The sequence below is a fragment of the Rhineura floridana genome, chromosome 17, assembly GCF_030035675.1.
Source record: "Rhineura floridana isolate rRhiFlo1 chromosome 17, rRhiFlo1.hap2, whole genome shotgun sequence".
NCBI classification, from domain to species: Eukaryota; Metazoa; Chordata; class Lepidosauria; order Squamata; family Rhineuridae; genus Rhineura; species Rhineura floridana.
The window spans coordinates 30,622,987-30,643,678 of record NC_084496.1 but is presented as its reverse complement, the minus strand read 5'-3'; the positions used below and the strand labels follow the sequence as shown (position 1 = coordinate 30,643,678).

Below are 20,692 nucleotides of genomic sequence, written 5' to 3'. Positions count from 1 at the left end.
GCAACACTGCAAGTGACCTCCTCCAGTCTGGAAAAGATCTGTTTGGTGCACACTCTTTCTCGGTATCTTTTTATAGCCCACTGGAGTCTATATGCTTCAGCCGGTGTCTTCCTTTATTCTCCGTGCAACTCCCAACACATAGCGATGCCACACAATGCAATGCCTTCCACTACTGTGCACAAGAGTTCACAGAACTGCTTTCTTTTGCTCGTGGTTCTTTGGATTCAAGCCACTGTCGCCCCTCAAGAACTGAGGGAGAACCCCAATCTTTCTCTGGGGCTGGGTGTTACTGGGAAGCCGGGGTGTGGTGGGCTTCTTGTTCTGGGACCCCAGAAATGCCCCAAAGGAACCCCAAGGGCTCCCAGAACACAGGTTAAAGACCACTGAATGAAAACTGTAGTTCAGGGGTGTGGAGCCTGCAGCCCTCCAGGAGTTGCTAGGCTCTCAGCTCCCATCATCCTCCCTGACCATTGGCCCTGCTGGGAGCTGGAGTCCAGCAACATCTGGAGGGCCACAGATTCCCCAGCCCTGCTTCAGTTGATCTGCCAAATTTAATTGCTTGTTTTAATTTCAGGGAATTGTTTCCTAAAATTTCCAGGCAGTTAAAGCTTGCAGGGCAGATTAAGGCTCACAGGCCTCGTAAGATGTGTGTGTCAGTTTCTGGATTCCTCCTAAGTCTTGACAAGATGTCAGTTTTTTCTGCTTGTTGGCAAATGTATGGTCACATGTGTGGTCTTCATCTGTATGTAGAATGCATATATTTGGCATGCAGGGAGGGATTGTTATCTGACAGCCGGGGGAGCTGGGACATTATAGGCCAGGATGGGAAGGGCGGGAGAAGAAGCTTCTTGATAAACCGGGGGAAGTGTCAGACCAGGTGGCCAGAGCCTTCCTTGGGTGCTTCGTTTTCATTCATTTTCCTTGCAGAAACTGTAGCCCATGAACTCTCCTGTGGCATTGCCAGCTAAGCGCTTTTTGGCAACTGTTACTGCAGTGACATTCACTCCTAAGAAGTCATGTTTGCCCCCAGAAAAGGCAGTGCCATGCTGTTGCATTCACAAGGTTTTGTCCCTTGAGTAACGGTTTTGTTTACCTCCAGGTAGGAGGCAAGGCCGCCTCTTCCAGTCAAGTGGTTGCCCAAAACAAAATGTCACTAATGACAGACGGTTGGTTCTTATTTATTCCAGGCTTTATCTAGAGCTTCTAGGCCAGCCTGGTGCCCTCCAGATGTTTTAGACTACAGCAGTTTGGGCCATGCTGGTTGGGAGACCTGACAGTTGAGGTCCAAAACATTTGAAGGGCACCAGGTTGGCAGTGCTGATCAGGGCAGATTCCTGGGGCATGAGGCGAGCATGGAGGCTTTTGTGAGTTGCTTCTTTTAACTGGGCCACGTACAGCATAAGCCAGCTCCTTCCCCAGATAGGATTGGCTTGCCTCAAGCTGGCTGCCTTCAGTCCGAGAGTTTGCAATCCATTGCCATGGTAGTTCTCAGTGATGAGGAAGCCTTCAGTCTTCCCGTGCCTCTGCCTCCGGTCTCTCCCTGTCACGGAGGGTTCATTCCCCTCCCCTTTGCCACCCAGCACCATCTTTACCTTCAGGTTCTTCCTCCTGCATTAAAACACCCTTTGCCACTTCTTAATCAAACCCTCATGACTGAGCTGGGAATGGCTTGAAGCAAATCCTTCTCCTCCCCCACCTCCGTTTGAAAGCGTCTGCTTCATGAAATCATTTTAGAGCTTATTGGGAACAGGCATGGAAAAAGAAGTCTTATAATTTTTAAAAAAATTGCATTGCAAATGGAGAAACCAGCTCCTTGTAACTCTTTAAATGCCAAATGAATTCGTCCAACCTGAAATAATTAGCCAGTCTCTCGTATATAGGCGATGTTGCTGCACCAGACAAAATCCCCGACAAAAATACTCTACGGAGCATTTTTTGTACGGAGTTCGGCTTGCTGATGTCTCCTTCCTGTCTGGCTTTAAGGCCTTTAACACTTTCCTTCACTTAGTTGTTGTGTTGCTCCACACATCTGGAGCTGCTGAAGCAGTGATGAATTTTGCTTCCTATGTCCAACAGAAAGGGATGCATTGACCCAAGAGCATGGGCGTTCTGACGCACCAACATCCTCTGCCCTTGTCCTGTTCAGAGCGGGATTCACGAGGCTGAAACGAGGGTGCAATCAATTCTTGTTTTATTAAAGTAATCGATACATCAAAGGCAGCACGCCTCGTAGGAAACCCTATGCTAACTCACTACAGTTTCCTAACTACACTCTAGACATGCTCTGCAACGTGTGGAAGGAGTTGATTCAGCGCCCAATTCTGAACGCGGCAGACTTAAATAGGGAAGGTCTTCGAGTGTAAGCTCTCACTCCTGCGCACACACGCCCCCTGCCCCGTCCGCTTCTCCAGACGTCGTGTGCGCGGTGAAGGGGAGCGAACATGCAAAGCCTCGTCGGACAGAACAGGTTCCTTATCGGCAGGCTGGGGAGCAGCAGGCGGGAAAGCGTCTCTAGGAGCCGGCTTGTTGAAGGAGTAGTTACTGCTTTCTCAGGAGCATCCCTTAACGGTCCCGGGGGTGTGCTTGGAGGCTGAGGGCTGCCTCCTCGGAGGGCAGGGCTATCCGTGGGAACTGACGGGCGGCAAGCTCACTCTCCTCCTCAAGGTCGGGACTAGCCTCAACAACAACTGGAACGTCCATGCTGTCTAGCTGCTGTGGCACCTGAAACTCCTGCCTTTCCCCTCCCCGCTCCTCATGAGTGGGCCTGGGCTCAACAGCCCTGCTGTCAGAGATGAGCTGTGGGGTGCTGTGTGCAGCTCTGAGAAGATGCAGGCCATAATTACGCTACCAAGGTATCAGCAGTATAACTGATTCCTGTTGCTTCAGCTGTCTAGTTGGTTAAAAGGGGAGAATTAATAAGACCCCACGTGCTAGGGATGACAATGACCGTTCTGGTGAACAGATGCTCTAGGCAACTGTGTGGAAGGACATGAGGCTGTTAGAACCTGCGCCAGCTTTTGCCAACCTGGCATCCCCCAGATGTTTTGGGCTGCGATTCCCTGATGGGAGTTGTAGTTCGGAACGTCTGGAGGGCACCAGCCTGGCAAAGCCTGCTCGAGGTGATGGAACTGAGACCAGCAGAAGAGCTGATGATTGCAGAAGGAGTAGGCCAATCTCTTCCTTTGGGAAAGCCCAGATTTCCCAGCCAGGACTTGTGCTTGCCCAGGGGTCATGAGCTACATTTGCCTGAATCCTGGTAGCATTTGCCCAGGACTCCCCATCCCTAAAAGTCTCACTCGTCATGTAGCACCACCTCCCCCCTCCTCACCCCCCCACTGAAGGCTCCAGGCCAGCAACTTAGGTTGGAAGTGTCCCCACATTCCAACACGGCCAAACATCCCCCTTCTTATACCTCTTCTCCGTTCCTGACCCCCAAGGTAGTTGTCCGGGTCAGCTGGCCCCACAAATGGATGACAGATACTCTGGCAGGCCTGCCTCCCACACAGCGGTGTTGGCCTTTGCAATCCCTTGGCAGGATCCCGAGGGGAAGGAATCCATGGGGCAGTTCACTTGCACAAGACCTACATACATCAGGCCTTGTAGGCGGAAGCCATCACGAGAGAGGCAGGAAGGGAAGCGCCTGCCGTCACGCTCCCAAGGAGACTCTCCCCCCCTCCCCGCTCCAAGCTGCCCTAGTTGTGACCCACCTTGTCCTGAGGGGAGGAGAGTAAAGACAAACGCCTAAGCAGATGGAAAAGGGCAGGCAGTCTCTCCGCAAACTGTCATTTCCTTCTGTGACAAGCCTGGAAGGCACAGTAATTGCAGACAAGGCTTTGGGACCCTGGTAGTCCTTGTGCTCTTAGTATTTGCGCTGTTTGCTGCCTCAGGGACTCTTTTTTTCCCTTTTAGTTCAGAAGGCATTTGAGAACTACCATAGAAATAGGAACGGGAAAATGTGGAACTCCCCTAAGGACTAGGAACCTCAGTCAGTTCTTAGTCACCGCCGGGAACTAGTCAAGTGACTATTTACAACCCTAATACAGCATGAGATATAGTGCACAGGCACATGCTGCCATGTGCTAGAAGGCGGTTTCTGGGATCATGAGGACTAGAAACGTCATTTAATTTTGATTTTCCTTTGTACTTGAAGGTGGCATTGCAAGCTCCTGTTAGGAAAGCAAAAATAAAAATGGAAGGGGTGAGATGGGGATGCAAGATTCCTTTTGTTAGGAGGAATACTTAGTGACACCCAGAAACTGATAGTTGCTAAATAAGTTTTCCATTGGTTAGGAGCAGGGCTTTTATGCTTTGTGTAACACCCTGCATTACCTGGGGGTAGCAGCACCAGAATAAACTATGCAAAATTAACAAACCCATGCTGATTTGCTTAATTTGTATTATTTATGCAGATTGTCCATATGAAAGTGTTGGATTGGATTTACCTCTGCAATGTTAATCTTTAGTACAGTGTTTCTAAGTGTTCCTGGTTATGTTTCAGCATAATAGTGCATGCTCAAGAAGAGGCAGTTTGCGGAGGGAAGAAAACGTACTTGCATGAATTGGCTAGTGCCAGTTTCTGGGCCTGGGAGAAGGCTCTGCCAATCGCATATCGCTGGGCAGCAGGAGAGACATTGGCCTTTTGACTTTGCCCCGTATAAATGTCAAGAGCTAATACTGCCATATGTGCAGTTGCTTTGCTTGCTTGTCCCTCGCTATTCCAGAATTTTTCTCTTTTAAGTATGTAGATCCATATTATGCGTCAGTCGCATGCCAAAAATGTAATTGCAAGCTGCTGGTTTGCTGAGTGGGAAAGTGCACATTGAAAACTGGCAGGTTTTTAGCAGTAGTGAGAACCACTTTGCATCAATCTGGGCAGAGGTGTAGCAGTTTATAAATTAACAAACGAGGTAGGGAAAGGGCAGGCCTGACATTTTGCCTTGATTGTGGGAGATCTCGCTGGCCTCGGTGGTGCCACTCAGACAAAACGGTGGCCTGGTTGACCCTCTTAGGGAACATGTGGCAAGCTTACATTGCCAGTTAAGTCTCTCGCTGTTGTTTGGGGGCAATCTGCCGGGAACAAATCCACAAGCTTCCAGGAAGAGTCAGACACAGTAGCTGCAGCTGGGGATTCCCTCAGCGGGGGCTTCCGTGTGGGGCTGGTGGGGCCTTCACCCACTCTGAGCATGTAGTTGGCTCCCAGCCTTGCTTGCAGGGCCCCAGGTGGCTTCTGGGACTTCTTGCCTGCTCTGTGCTGGTGCTGAATCTGCCACAGTGCAGACCTGCTGTCTGTCACCGTTGCCTCGCTCTATTTCTCCAAGGAATTCAGGGTGGCAGATGTGGGGCAGGAGAGCTTATCCCATTCTGATTTGAGGGAAAGGGGATTCAAGGAAAGCTGCTGATTGCTCTGTGTGTGTGTGTGCGTGTGTATGTGTGAGAGAGAGGGGGGTGTCCTCTGTTATTCCTCTTACAATGGTACTATTGGGATTAATTTTAGAGATGTACCAATATTAGTCTGTTGAAACAAAAACAGAAAGCATGGATTCCTCTGGCACTTTGCAGTGTAAACAGAACAGTCAACGGTCATGAAAAAGCCAGAGGTCCAGCCTATGACATTTCTGTGCCATGATCAGATGTGTCGAAAATAAACACTGTGACCATTCACAACAGCAGCCAATTGGCAATCAAGCCAGGTTTTTGGTTTTTGCTATGTTTAACACTTCTAGTAGGAGCCAAACCCTGCTCTTGATTAAAACCTAAATAACAAACTTGATTACTTTGCCAGGCCGGGATTGGTGTCCCCGGCCACCTCCACTCATACAGCAGCCGGCTGCAAGGCCAAAAGAACGGGCAGAGTTCTCCACCCTGCCCATGTGTAAAGCAAGCGAGTGGTGCTATGGGGTTGGGGTGGGCGGTGCTCAGTTGGGCTTGGTATGGCGTGGCAGGGGGGAGTTATTTGATGCTCAGAATCTGACTCCAAAAGCTTTTCGGGAGGGGGGGAGGTAAGCTGTTTAGTTAACAAACATCCATGGCATCTCACCCCAACCCAGAGACTATTTTGGAAAGTCTTTTGAATTTAAACTGCTGACTCAGAAAACAAATTGGATCTAGAGCAGAAGCCTTGCTGGACAGAAGAATCCAGAGAAATCCTCCTCCCTGGTGAGGTTCCAAGTCACGCCCTCCAGAAAACAGGATGGGGAAACTTGGCAGCATTCCCAGCCATGCTGGGCGTCACCAGATCCAAACTGGGAAGCTGGCAGACCTCCTGCGCCCATCCCTCTGTTGCACAAAGACAGCATCTTCCATAGGAGTGTCCTAGGGTGCTCTCCAAACCCAGAGCATTTTCTGCGTAGGAGGGGGGAAATACTGGAAAAGATTAAAAAGAGGGAAATGAAAACAAGCTGTGCTGATGTCTTGGATCTTGCAAGACAGGCGTGCTCTTTCCAGCTAGTTTCACAGCCCACATTTCTCTCTTTTTCTCCCCTCCCCCCCATTTCCGTATACTACATTCAGTTGATCCTATACTCAGAATAAATTTTGAACATGTAACTGCGCATAGTTCCAAAGCTGAGGTTTTCAGGGAACTTTGGGATTTTTTGGGGGGGGGGCTCTGAGGGGGCACAGTGGAAGAATACAAAGGAAGGAGTACCAAGCAAGCGAAGCCGAGTTTGAGAGGGCCGGTGGTCCAGGCTGGCAGACAGGAGCAGCTGGTCCTTCCGTTAGGCAGAGTGAGGCAGCCATGAGGGATCCTTCTTTTCTGGTCACCTTTCTGCCTGTCTTGACTAGGCTCCATCTCCCAGCATGTCTCAGGCAGTGCTGTCGGGGGGAGGCCCACGACCGAGCAGGTAGGCAGAGAGGCGGGCAGCACAGGCCACGTGGGGCATGCGTTGCTCTGCTCCTGGCGCCGCCTGCTGGTGCTGCCGGTGCCACATTGCAGCTTTGGATTGAGCAAGCGAGGAGTGGGCACTAGGCAAGCCCTGAGCAAGTGGCCTCAAAGTGTTGGGGGACAGGCCTGCCTGGTTGCCCCTCTCCATGCTGGCTGGCCCGCTGCTGCCGTCGCTGCCGTCGCCTTCAGAGGCCCCCTTGGCATCTTTGTCCTTCACCTCAGGCAGCTAAACATCTTGGGCCTGCTCTGCCTGTCAAGGCTTCTCATCCCAGCTTTTCCTGACTTGTACCCAAGCACACCTGACTCCGCGGCACACCCATCTGTGGCTGAGACTCCAGAATTCTGGATGGAGATGATACCCAAACTCCTTTGGGTGTTTTTGACGCCTCTCCCGTCAGCCCCAGCATCATACAGCTGTTCCAACTGGCATGATGAGAGCTCTAGTAGCAAACATCTGACTGGGGTCGTATTGTCACCCTCAGAGCAGTCCCATTGAAATTAGTGGGCATGACTCACTTAGGTTCATTCATTTCAGTGGGTCTTCTTTGAGTAAAACTTAGTTGGAGACAACCCCAGGAGGGTGTGAGGCTGGGAAAGACTGATGTCCATGATGACCTATGTAAGCAACACAAATGAATGGTGGTAAAGGCGGTTAACTGTGCTTAAGGCTTGGCGTCAGGTTGGGAATGAGGATCAAGAGGATAAGGCAAAGGACAAGTGGACAAGGTGGGTTTTGAGGAGAGATGTGAAGAGATGCAGAGAGATGACACCGAATGCATCTGCAGGGAGTCTGAAGTCTGCTTTGCCTTTCCTTTATAGTCACTTAGTGGCTGAGCATGGCTCATTGTATATCCAGGCACCCCCTTGCGGACTTCTCCCTTGCCACAGGGTCACCTCAGAGATGCTGCTTGTCATTTCAGCAAGGTGCTCCCCAGGTGTGCAGAGATACCAAATGATGCCATGGCCCTCGGACTCAGTTTTCACTCTTCACTCCTTAGCGATGTGTCTCTTGCCGCTTTCCCTTAACATGAGTGGATTTAAAAAAAAAAAGCACAGCGAAACCATCCTGCTGCAGACGTTTTTCACTCAGTTCGTCTTTTTTGTTGGACATAGTTCCTTCTCCACGTTCTAGATAAGATAAACGGCCTAGTTCTTTGGCTCCCACAGCCATCCTCTTCCACTTTGTTTCCTGCCTGTTGGTTGGACACTTCAGAAATGGAGCTTTAATCTAAATATGTCATGGTTGGATGCCATTTAAAAGCTTAACGGCACTCCGGCTGCTCCTTGGCAGGGCTAGCAGGGGGAGAGTCTGTTGCTACTGCAGCCTTGCAGCAGGATCAGTGTTCAAACTGTGAGCGGCTTAGTCATGCTCTGCGGTGCGGGTGAGGATTCATGCAAGTACACAGCAAATTGTCAGCAGCATGTCAGTGCGCCTGCCGTTTCGTTGCCCCCCTCCTCGCTTCATGCATGCTCCAGGTTGTTGCTAAAAACGTTTAGCTGCGCAACCAGCCGTCTGCACCGGAAGCACTTGAGCTGGATCAGTCTGGACCTTTTTAATGGCAGTAACCGGCTTTCGGTCAGGCTTACGTATGTCATGCTGCTGCATTTCCACAGAAAGCGGTTATTTATAAGTTACCGAATTCAGGTTCCTGAAAACCTCAATTTTCATAATCCTTTCTCCTTTTTTACAGGAAGTTCCTAGTCCTCATGCTTCAAAGTGGTGTGGGTGATCTTAGAAACTAGTTGGGATTGCTGGGTGTGATTTCTAATAGCTGGGGAAATAAATAAATTTCAGTGTAAAGTAAGCAAGGTCATACAGATTTGTATATTCCTGCACAATTTGGAGAATTCAGATATTCCTGCTCCAGAATTGGCAACCAAATTTAATTTTCTTCTTTTTTTAAAGCATTGAGAGACAGCCTTGGTGACACTTTTGCTTATTTCTGTCATTTATAGGAGGACGACGAAAAGATAATCCAGGAGATTCAGAAGGAAGCGGAAGAGGAACAGAAGAGGAAAAATGGAGGTAGATTCTCACCTTTCTTCGCATGCAGAGCCAGCGCTACTGCTATGTTGGAACCTTAGTCAGGAATTCATTGAGAACAGAGCAATCCCAGGTCCAAACAGTTTTGCCATTTTTGCTCACAATGCACCCAACCTCCATAATATCTGGGCTGGCCAGTTAGCCGCCTGTTGGCTGGTCTTGTAAACTTTGAATGAAAGGCCTGTGGGGGTAGGATGTAGAGTTTGGACAATTCAGCTTGTGTTGCATGGGCCTTCTGTAGCCTCAATGGATGCTTCACATTCCCCAAGGCCTGTTGGAGGTTATAAAGAGTGGCTGGAGGTTAATTTTTTGTTCATTTTTAGTCAGGTGGCAAGGAGTTTTTGAGTTTCATCACTTTGCGTTTCTTTGTGGGAAAAAGTGACCAATAATAATAATAACAACCCGGTGATAACTTCAACTACACTACATCAGTTTTGACAGGTAAATTTTGGCCAGGCCTCAGTATGGACCTGCACATGTTCTGTGATGTATAGAAAAAACACAAAAATTATAAGAATTGTGGGATACGATTACATTTGGAGAAGAGTGAGGAAAGGGAATTCTGATGGCAAGTGATAAGATTCGGTTCTTTTAATGTTCACGGAAAGTACTTGTAAATTATGCAGGTGAAATATAGGAAATCTGGTTTTTTTTAAAAAAATAGTAGGTTCATCATATGGGTTAAAGATGGTTAAAGAGAGAAGGAAAGCAAAAGGAGAAACACGATTAGAACCCTAAATACAATAATACAGCAACTAGTATGTAGGGAAAAAGAGAACTACTACCGTAATTATTGTACAGAAATAGAAGAGGATAAGAAAAAAGGTAAAACAAGAGCCCATTCCAAAAGATTATCAAAATCAAAGGGAAATTTAAACCAAGAGTATGGATGTTGAATAATCAACTGGGAAACACACTGATTGATTGAGATAAAATAAAAGGAAGATGGAAGCGATACACTGGATAACTACATAAAAGAGATGCCAGGATGACAGATTCATTCATGGAGGAACCATATGAAGAAGAACCAGAAATTTTAGAATGTGAGGTGAAAGCTGCTCTTAAAATACTGGAAGAAACAAATCACCAGGAACAGATGGCATACCAATAGAGTTACTGAGACAGAATCTGTCCAAATTTGGACAAAAATTTGTCAACAAATATGGAAAATAAAACAATGGCCCACAAACTGAAAGCATTCAATATACATCCCAGTTCCAAAGAAAGGGGATCCCAGGGAATGCAGTAATTGTCAAACTATTGCCTTAATATCCCATGCAAGTAGAGTAATGCTCAAGATTCTACAACAAAGGCTCTTGCCATATATGGAGCGAGAAATCCCAGACGTCCAAGCTGGATTTAGAAAGGAAAGAGGCATCAGAGATCATATTGCAAACATACGTTGGATAATGGAACGGAGCAAGGAATTTCAGAAGAAAATTGCCCTGTGCTTTATAGATTACAGCAAAGCCTTTGACTGTGTAGTTCGTGAAAAACTATGGAATGCTTTAAAAGAAATGGGGGTGCCACAGCATCTGATTGTCCTGATGTGCAACCTATACTCTGGGTAAGAGGCTACTGTAAGGACAGAATATGGAGAAATTGACTGGTTCCCCATCGGAAAGGGTGTGAGACAGGGTGTATTTTATCACCCTATTTGTTTAATCTATATGCAGAACATATCATACGGAAAGTGGGATTGGACCAAGATGAAGGAGGTGTGAAAATTGGAGGGAGAAATATCAATAATTTAAGATATGTAGACGATACCATACTACTAGCAGAAACCAGTGATGATTTGAAACGAATGCTGATGAAAGTTAAAGAGGAAAGCACAAAAGCAGGACTACAGCTGAACGTCAAGAAGGCTAAAGTAATGAGAACAGATGATTTATATAACTTTACAGTTGACAATGAGGACATTGAACTTGTCAAGGATTATCAATACCTTAGCACAGTCATTAACCAAAATGGAGACAATAGTCAAGAAATCAGAAGAAGGCTACGACTGGGGAGGGCCTATGAGAGAACTAGAAAAGGTCCTCAAATGCAATGATGTATCACTGAACACTAAAGTCAGGATCATTCAGACCATGGTATTTCCGATCTCTATGTATGGATGTGAAAGTTGGACAGTGAAACAAGTGGATAAGAGAAAAATCAACTCATTTGAAATGTGGTGTTGAAGGAGAGCTTTGCGCATAATATGGACTGGACAAAAGACAAATTGGGTGTTAGGACAAATTAAACCAGAACTACCATTAGAAGCTAAAATGATGAAACTGAGGTTATCATACTTTGGATGCATCATGACATGATTCACTAGAAAAGACAATAATGCTGGGAAAAACAGAAGGGAGTAGAAAAAGAAGAAGGCCAAACAAGAGATGGATTGATTCCATAAAGGAAGCCACAGACCTGAACTTACAAGATCTGAACAGGGTGGTTCATGACAGATGCTCTTGGAGGTCACTGATTCATAGGGTCGCCATAAGTTGAAATCGACTTGAAGGCACATAACAACTACTACAAAGAGATGTCAGAGAATGTGAATTCATCTTCCAGGCAACATGAGAACATTTCTAACGTCCCACAAACATCTATTTTAAAACGGGGAATTTATTGTTTAAGTCCAGTTATGAAAAACTGTAACAGACACAATAGTACAGGGGCCCCCTGCCGCCACCCCCCACCATGGTTAGTGGAACTGGAAAAAATTTCATGCAACCAGGGTGAAAGGTGCGGAGTGTGGCAGGTAATTTGCCAGAAATGGCAGAGGTAGAATGAGAGATACTTCACACTCTCTCTCTCCCAATCTTCTGTGCCTCAGCTGGTTAAATCTTCCCTCCCTTGCAGTTCCCATGAAGATCGCCCCCATGCTGCTCTTACCCTTTTTCCTTGGCTTGGTGGGGCTGGGAGTGACTGGGAAATGTGCACAGTTTCATCTTCACAGAAGGTTAATGGTCACATCTTTCATGAGGCCTGGTGAATGTGCGCAATGGCCAGTTACTATGCACATTAACTGTTCAACTTACATTCCCCTTAACATATATACACACACACGTATGTGTACGATATATATATATTTAACAAATATTGTGGAAAACCTACGCGGTTTACAAAAAACATTGAAATTATCAATAAAAACAGTTAAAAGCAAGTAATTACAAACATTTTAAAACAATTAAAACAGCACTAGACTAAAAAGATTAGAACACATCAACATCTATGTGTCTGGTTTGCCTAAACAAAAAAAGTTAAGCAGGTGCCAAAAATAATGCAACGAAGGTGCCTGCCTAATATCAATAGGCAGGGAGTTCCAAAGAGTGTAAAGTCTACTGCTCTGTTAATCATGGCATGTTTTAGCCAACCCAAAAGGGGTTTTTTAAATGGATTTTAATCCAATCCGAGGGCAGCCAGCCTAGTTCCCTGCAGGTGTCGTCAGACTCAGACTCCCCTGGCCAGGCTACCTGGAGCTCATCCGGAGGAGAACCAGGCTGGCTCCCCCTTGCCCAGTCAGTTGAATGGTTGCAGCCCTAGTTTGAAACTGTCGCTTTCTTTCCTGACTTCCACCTTGGGTGTTGTTTTCTTTTCTTTTGCAGAAAACAGTTTCAAGCGGATTGGGCCCCCAGCAGAAAAGCCTGCAGAAAAAATCCCACGGATTGAAGCCATCCCCAGGCCGGTCCCACAAAACCTTCACCACCAAATGCCCCCTTACCCGTTTGTGCACCCTCCCTTCCCCCTGCCGCCCGTCCGCCCGCTGTACAACAACATTGGCCCCATTAACCTCGGCCCCATCCCGGCTCCTTATGTGCCCCCACTGCCGAACATGCGGGTGAATTATGACTTTCCCCAGATGAATCTGCAGCTGGAGCACAATCTTCCTATGCACTTTGGTCCACAGCCTCGTCATCGGTTCTGATCCGGTTCAGAGCAGCACCAGTACTTTTTGGAAGTCACTGCAGGGAATGTCCACACACTGGCAGACACTCTCCGCCCCTGTGGGCCGCCTGCCCCTTCCTCTTGTCTTTATTTTCCAGTAAACTGCAAGCATTGAACACGCTTCCAGGCCTCCTCCAGTTCTCTCACCAGCCTCTGTCTGCAGAGGTGCAGCGTTTGGGCAGTGGCTGTGGGAAGCATCATCCCGAGGCTGTCAATTTAGGAAGGAGGAAGGAAGCGCTCTACTCAGTGGGATGGGCCTGTTGGGCAAGAGGATGCAATGCACTTGAACCCATGTGCCAAAGCTACAGTTTCTCTTGTCTGCCACGATGGTGCTGAGAGTGGGAGGGAATTGTGTGGAAGGGCTGGGTCTGGTTGGCTGTAGATCTTGAGCTGTTTGCTTGATGATTTAAACCATGGATGGAACCACGAAGCCGTCTACAGCAGGGGGTTCCCAAACTGGCCTGTGGACTACCAGAGGACCGCCAAGCTTCTTCGAGGTGGGTCGCGCCGTGTCCACAGTGAATATTCACCTTGATTTTTAATGGTATCTTTATTGCTTCTTTGATTTCTTTATATTGGATTTTATTACATTACAATTTGAATTCTGTGGAACACAAGTTGTAAAACAACAGAATGCAATATGTAAGAAATAAAAGGAGGAATAACAGTACACAACTCACAATCATACAGCATCTAGTACAGCACATTACAATTTCAACAACAAGCAGAAAAACCTGTTAAGTGATCCGCAAAGACCATCAGCGATTTTCAACTGGTCCGTAGGGAGGAGGGGGAAAGTTTGGGAGCCACTGCTCTCCAGCAGGCAGAAGTTGGCAGAGGCAGGTGCCCCCCTTAGGGTGCTTGGAGCACAAGGATGGCAACTGCTGTGGCCACCAGAAATTCTACCAGAGCTCTTTCTAGAGAGCCAGACATCTTTCCACTTTGACCATCTTGTGCCTTTGGCACAGGTGACAATCTTTCCGAGGTTGTTTTTTTTGGTGGGCCGGGCTTTTCCAAACAGTTTTTGGAGGGCTTTGGTTCTTCTGAGGTGCCAAACTGAGCATTTGCTCACACTCAGCACAGCTCAAAGTTAACATTAAAAGCGTAAAGCATGTCTGTTTAAAATGCATGTGGCTTCAGTGGCACAAGCATTGCTGTGGACTGTTTGTCTTGAATGCTACGGTATGAGCCAAACCTTGGGAACTGGGCCTCTGACTTACCAATGGTATGACTTGTGTGTGTGTCGTCCTTCCAGCTGCTGGGGTTGCATATGGAGAGCCTTGTGGTTGAATACTAGTACTGGTTGGAAGGCTTTGTGTTGGAGATTTTTGTCGGTGAAATGCCTGGAATCCTTAGCAGGAACCATGTGGGCGTTAGCTGGCTTCACAGGCAAGCCTCTAATATGTGTGTTGTGCAGGCTCAGGTTTGCCATTCAGGACACGCAACTTGTTGGGAGCACTTGCTTACTGACTTGTGTGGTTGTGGTCCAAGGCACTCTTGGGCATCTTGCAGGCTTGGAGGTTCTCAGTTAATGACAAGTCAAAGAATTTCCCCTTCCGTGTACAGAACATTCCCAGCTCCTAGTGGAGAACAGGATTGCTCTGTATACATGGAGCTCTGTGTGCACATTGGAGCCCTCATTAACTGGGGAGGGGGGGCAGCATGATTGTGTGCTTTGCCTGCTATGGGAGGCCATCTGCCCCAGCCAGCATGGGAGTTGATGGGAGTTGTGGTCTGGCAACATCTGGAGGGCACCACAGATTTCCCAAACTTGGTTTTGAGGGTTGCTTTGTACCAACATTAGCAGCTACATGGCTGGTTGAAGGCTGTCTTTGAAAGGCTCCCCATGTGCCTGAACATGGAGTGAACTAACCATCCACACCTGTGGTCAGATCGCTGCAGTTACACCTCCACTGCAAAGAGATGTAACCAGATATGGAGCATTTTTTTCACACAATAGTATGTCAGGTCGATTCACACTCCCATGCAAGTCACGCTTGTCTGCATGACTTAGGTGACCAATTTGAATTGACTTCTCATTAAAGAGCTATGAACATCAATGTTCTCATTTGCTAGGATCATGGACAGCTACTTCAAAAATAGAGCTGCCTCCATTTCTGTTCATTTGTTTTCCTTAAAAAATGAATCCATTGGGGAAGAATTCCTAACCACCCTTTTGCTAATAAGATGTTTAATATTGTTGTTCTTTGAAATATTGGGTCTGTTTTCCTTTAAGTATTATAATCATCTTTCTGGGGGCTTTAACCCATCCTCTCTTTTTTGACTTCAGTGAGGGGGGAGGCATGGACAAAGGAAAGGACAGCAGCTCCTCCCCCTCCCCAAACACACACATTCTCCCTCTTAATCTTTTGGGGTGGAATTTGAGAGTTCCTTGCTGATGCTCTGGGCATCGTTGCTGCTTATCAAGGCGTGAAAATGGGCAAACTATAAAACCGGAGAGGTAACAAAAAAAACAAAATGTCCCAATAGCCATGACAGTAATGTTGCCCTCCTTCCTCCCTTCTTCCCTTGCAATATATAATCAAAGCAGCGTAACTTTTTCATTTGGAATTTGAGTAATTTTAATCCCTTCTCCCTTGTTTGATTCAATAGTGAAGCAAATTGAACAGAAGTGTTAGAGGTTTCCTCAGAAACGCCCCTGTGTGTGTTAGGGTACAACTCCCCATTTTTCCTGGTCGTTGGCCGGGCTGGCTGGGACTGATGGGGGCTGAGTCCACAACATTGGGAGGGCACCAGGTTGGGAGTGCCTGAGCTAATATATAGCAAAATGCCCCCATTGTGAAACATGGAACCCTTTGCTGCGGGGAATGTGACACATCTGCTGGGTGAATCTGGCAACAGCTGTATTCCAAGTTGTTCATGCGTCCCAAATGTTTATGTTGGCTTAAAAGTTCCATTGCATTAACGGTTCCAGTTTTTTCCATAGTATACCTAGAGTTTAAAATCATACTGTTTACTGGCATTCTTGCTACTGTTCAGTAAAAGGTGTCAGGACAGGACTTTGACCAAACGCTACTCAGCTGGTTTTTATTCAGGCTTTAAAATCAGCACCTTAATCTTAAAATACAAGATTCTTTGATGTAGCAGTCACTAGTCATGCAGATAGTGCTGTGTTTAAATCTTTTGTTGTGCTGATAGCACTGGGGCTTTGTTTTGTTTTTCAAAGCATGGGAGACCTGCTGGCAATATTTGTGAATCCAGGAGCATCTGAACTCTTGTGTGAATGGACACACACAGCAGCCAGTGATGCATAACATAAGTCCCTCTTGCATCATAGTTTTAGACATGGAAGTGACCTGTGGGTGCAATCCTGTGGTTTAATGCATAATTAGAGAAGCTGCCTCTGAAAGAGTTCCGTGTTATGTCCATCCCACCCACCCCCACCCAGAGCTTGGAAAAGTTCCTTTTTTGAACTACAGCTCCCATCAGCCCCAGCCAGCATGGCCACTGGATTGGGTTGATGGGAGTCGTAGTTCAAAAAAGTAACTTTTCCAAGCTCTGCCCCACCCCCGTGCTCTTCTACACGGTTGGCCATTTGCACTGACTTTTCAGAAACGCATCTGCTGTGTGGAAAGTTTCCCCATATATCCCATTACAGAACCAGTCCAATTGCATTGAGCCTTATTTCAGAGCCATCTCCCATCAGCAGCGCTTTCCCTAGCCTTCTGAAACTCTCACTGGGGGGAGACGCTTGTAGTTCTGAGGCAGCTCTACACTCCATGCAGCAGGCACAATTCTTGTGAGCTATGCAGTATTTCTCATGTTGCAAATGAAGTTGGAGGACATATCCACCCCCTATTTATATGCACAAGCACAATTGGGCTGAGACAGTCTGATACAGTGCTTGCGTGCACTTAAAGATGCAGGTATGGTGCTCACATATTTTTTTGTCATAGAAAACACTGGGCTCACAACAGTTGCATTGAGTGTGGGGCTGCCCAGAGTGGCCAGTGCTTGTCTGCTTAGAGGCAAAGCCAACTTCTGGCAGTGTTTGCTGTTTCCACCAGCTTTTAGGCTACAGAATTGCCATGACATCCAACATGACTCATACCAAGGGGCCTTGGTCCCTCTGCGAAAATGGTGGCTCCAGTCACAAAGTGAAGATTGCTAGAGCTTTTCAAAACAAAACAAAAAGGCCTGTTTCTGCTGCTGATGTGCATGGTTTCTGCCAGAGCCTTCCATGAGAGCGGTTCAGCTAGCACGTCCCAGCGAAGGTCCTGATAATAATAATAATAATAATAATTTTAATTTATAAGTCGCCTATCTGGCCAATGGCCACTCTAGGCGACGTACAACTCAACTCATGAGTTCAGGGTGGGTCTCCATCCTGCCGTTTTCTGTGCTGGGTGAAGAGAGGGGTATTTTCCCTTTTGCTACAACCAGCTCAGATTAAGCTTACTATTTTGTTATCTGTTTGGAAGGTCTTTGTAATTCTTGAGTGAAGATAGTGGGAGAAGGTAGATGTGCAGTTGAAGTTGGCTGCTGTTGCCTTAGCACTTCTTGAGGGCCTGCAGGACTCCTGGCCCTTCACCCTTTTCCCATCCATTTTGAACGGATTTGTTGTGCTGGTCCTGCTACGTAGCCTCGTGTCATTTCAGTGTGTTTCTTGTGGTGATTAGGATTTTGGTGGCAGCATCAGTGCTCGCTAGAGCGAGTCCATGTTCACCAGAGATTTGAAATCCATCGGATACGTAGAACACCAACAGCTGATCTTCCAAAGGCCATTTAGTGTGGATGGGATGGACAGGCCATCTTTTCCCACTTGTTCATGGGTTCTCCTGGGGTCTTCCACTCTGCAAAAATGCTGAAGAAATATATCCACCCCAGTGGTGGCCTTGGTGAGCAAAATGGGTCCTTAAACTCTGCCTCCCATCATTCTAGTGGTCTGATTAAAACAATTAGGGATGATCCACATAATTCAGGAGATTGAGCTATTTTGCCTCTCGTGCTGCCTGTTGAATCTTTGCAACTTTGACTGGCCTTGAAGCAAAAGTTTTCTTGTCTGCTCTCCACCATTCTTTGCTTGCCCACTAACAATGGAGAAAACATCTTTTAAAAACTTTTTTAAAAAAACTGTTGGCATTCCTCATTTTTGCACATCACCTTTTGATGTGTAACCTTGAAGCAAAGACCTTAATCTTTGTTCGTGAAAAGTCAGAGATGCCGACTCAGGCTCCTCACACATGCCATCATTTCTTTAAAGTCTACTGTTGGCCCTTCTTGAACTATCTAGTGGAATAATCTTCCCCATGTGGGGAGGGTATCCTTTGGTATTTAATCAGCAATGTCTGTTTCCATTTGCAATTTCCTGTTTTGGGTGTGTGTGACATTATTGTAAACAATTAGCCAGCCATCCCTTTTGGTCCTTGATCAATTCCTATGTTAAGAACACCACTTTGGGGGGAAAGGCAAGCGATCTGTTTGGAAGCGGCCCAAAGATGCAAGGATTTGTGTTGTGTAAATGGTGCAAAAAGAATCTAACCAGGATATATTTTGGCTGCCTGGTCTCTTCCAAATTCACCAGGAGAACATGTTTGTAGTGGGTTTTCTTGCACTTTGGCCAAGAAAGGGAAGGGTTACCTCTGCCCAGCTTGTCTCTAAAATGGGAGAGCCTCATGCCCCTGCTGCAACGTAACACGGAGGCCTGCTTCTTACTGGGGTGGTGAGCTTCTGTCCAGGTGGTGCCACTGTGGGGTTCAGGTGACAGCGCACATGACAGAATGTTTCTCTGTACACAAAAAGAAAAATCCCTGCATATATAAAACTAGCAAGTTCCAGGGTTCGATCCTAGCCTCTTCCTGTTACGTTACTTCCGTGTGTAGATTTTTTTTAAAAAAATTGTGGTACAGGGGAGCCCCTGCTTGTAGCCTGAAGAGGTACACCCCAGAAAGCAACCACTTCAGTGAGAACTGGACCAATGTAACGTGGATAACTCTGAAGTCTCAAGAGCCGAGGTCAGCCTTCCATGGCCTGGTGCCCTCTAGATGTTTGGACCACAATCACGACTGCACTGGGGCATACGATGTAGTTGGCTAGGACCCATGGTAGCCCAAAACATCTGGAGGGCACCAGGTTGACAAAGCCTGCTGTAAACACACACACGTGTGTGTGTGTGGCTTCTTATGACCATCTCTCTTTTTTTTGTATTTTTTTTAATTTGTGGCTTTTAAAATAAAAAGTTCATCTCTCTTTACGGGTAGACACAGGGAAGTGTGTTTTTTGTACACCCCAAGCTTGACATTTTAACAGGTACTTTCTATTATCAAATTTGCAGTGTCGCATTTAACTTGCCTTAAAAGGTGGAGAGAGAAATCTAGTATTTGCACTTAGCAAAAAAAATTTTAATTTAAAAAAAAAAAGCAAACCCTGTCAAGGGAAAGTGTGCATGTCCTGCAACTTTGTATAACAATAGCTGAAAATAAGTGGTTTATTAAAAAAGAAAAAGAAAAAAAAATTTCTTTACCTTCTGGTAGGCAACTGTTCGAATATTCTGTGTGTAAAAAGTCTCTGTATTATATTGTAATTTGAATTTTTTGTAATTAAAAAACAACCTTGTGCACTCTTGAGTGTCTTTTGTCCTTCTTTGTTTTGCATGCAGGCTTTTGGTTTCCCACAAAGAATAACTGGTCCACAAACATTTTGCTGGCAGCGGATGGACCAGTCGAAATTGTCTGCAAGCTTTCAGATTGGAACAGTTCGAAACAGTAGATGTTTCTAAGCAAAAACAGTTGAAGCTGCTACGAAAGCTTAATTTGTTTCAAGTGGCAAGAAGGGAAGGAAACTCACAGCCACCAGCCATGAAATCCCAGAGGAATTCCAGCCTTGCGTTCTGCAGTAAAACTCAACCAAGGCTGTGCCTGTGTTGCTCACTTGTTCTCTGACTATAGGAACCTCCACAGCTTGCCTAAGTTTCCATGGCCAAAAAGTAGAGGCATCTTCATACATTACAAAGTCCCTATACTGAAGGCCCTTGCACGTAGGAAACAGTGAGAGAGGCTTGTGCAACTTGTTAGGGTGAGGATTAGACACGTGTGTGTGCTCATTGCGTATGTGCCCAATACCGGTGCATGTGCTGAGACAAACCAGGTGCAAGGGTGGTGAGCAAGAGCCACATGCTGAGTGATCCTCTGCATGCAGCTGCCCTTCATATCTTGCTTGAAAATGGCATGTTTTGCACTGGGATTTTATAATATGTGAACAGATTCTGAGCCGTGAGATAAATGCAAGGACTGCCGTGAGATAAATGCAAGGACTGCAGAATTAAAAATTCTGTACCGCCCTTCAGCTTTGATTCCAGGGACGTTAGAGAAATCTTCACTTGGCCGAAAAGCAAGAGTACTCTGGCCCATGGCCACTAGACCTTGTGTGTCCTGCAAGCCCCGTGAGTCAAACTTGACATGCTCAATGAGTTATTAGCAATTCCATCAGAGTTTTTGCACATTTCATAAGGGAGTGGGAGAGAGCGAGTTTTCAGCTGGACTGCAGCATGTTGGGAAGGGAGATTTTAACAATTCCCTCCCCAGTTAAAATCCCCTGCCCTGATCCCAGTTAGCCTTAAAGAAAAAGCTCCCATTATTCCTGCCTACCATTGGTAGCAGTATTGGGGGAGGGGGAGACTTTCACTGCATCTTGGCTAGGGAGCAAAGGGTTAACCCCACAGTGCCTTTTGTGTTGCATGCAGAAATTACTATGAACCAAAAGTGCATTTGGTGAACTTGAACTGAACTATTTTGCTCCTTTTTAAAATGAACTTTCCGAGCGCTGTTGGTTACTAACACAATCCTCCTCCTCTTATTCAGAAG

The 20,692-nt window shown here is 46.5% G+C and overlaps 1 protein-coding gene across 3 annotated transcripts in view; it reads left to right on the top strand.

The window, feature by feature from the left end:
* The window catches only part of RNF216 (ring finger protein 216), a 91,958-nt gene extending 72,517 nt beyond the window's left edge, over nt 1-19,441 (top strand). For all 3 annotated transcript variants that reach the window (XM_061599474.1, XM_061599473.1, XM_061599475.1), the window contains 2 exons: nt 8,840-8,909; nt 12,530-19,441. In XM_061599474.1, the coding sequence (XP_061455458.1) occupies nt 8,840-8,909; nt 12,530-12,849 (390 nt within the window). In that variant the 3' untranslated portion in view covers nt 12,850-19,441. The remainder of the gene's footprint in view (nt 1-8,839; nt 8,910-12,529) is intronic.
* The last annotated feature ends 1,251 nt before the right edge of the window (nt 19,442-20,692 follow it).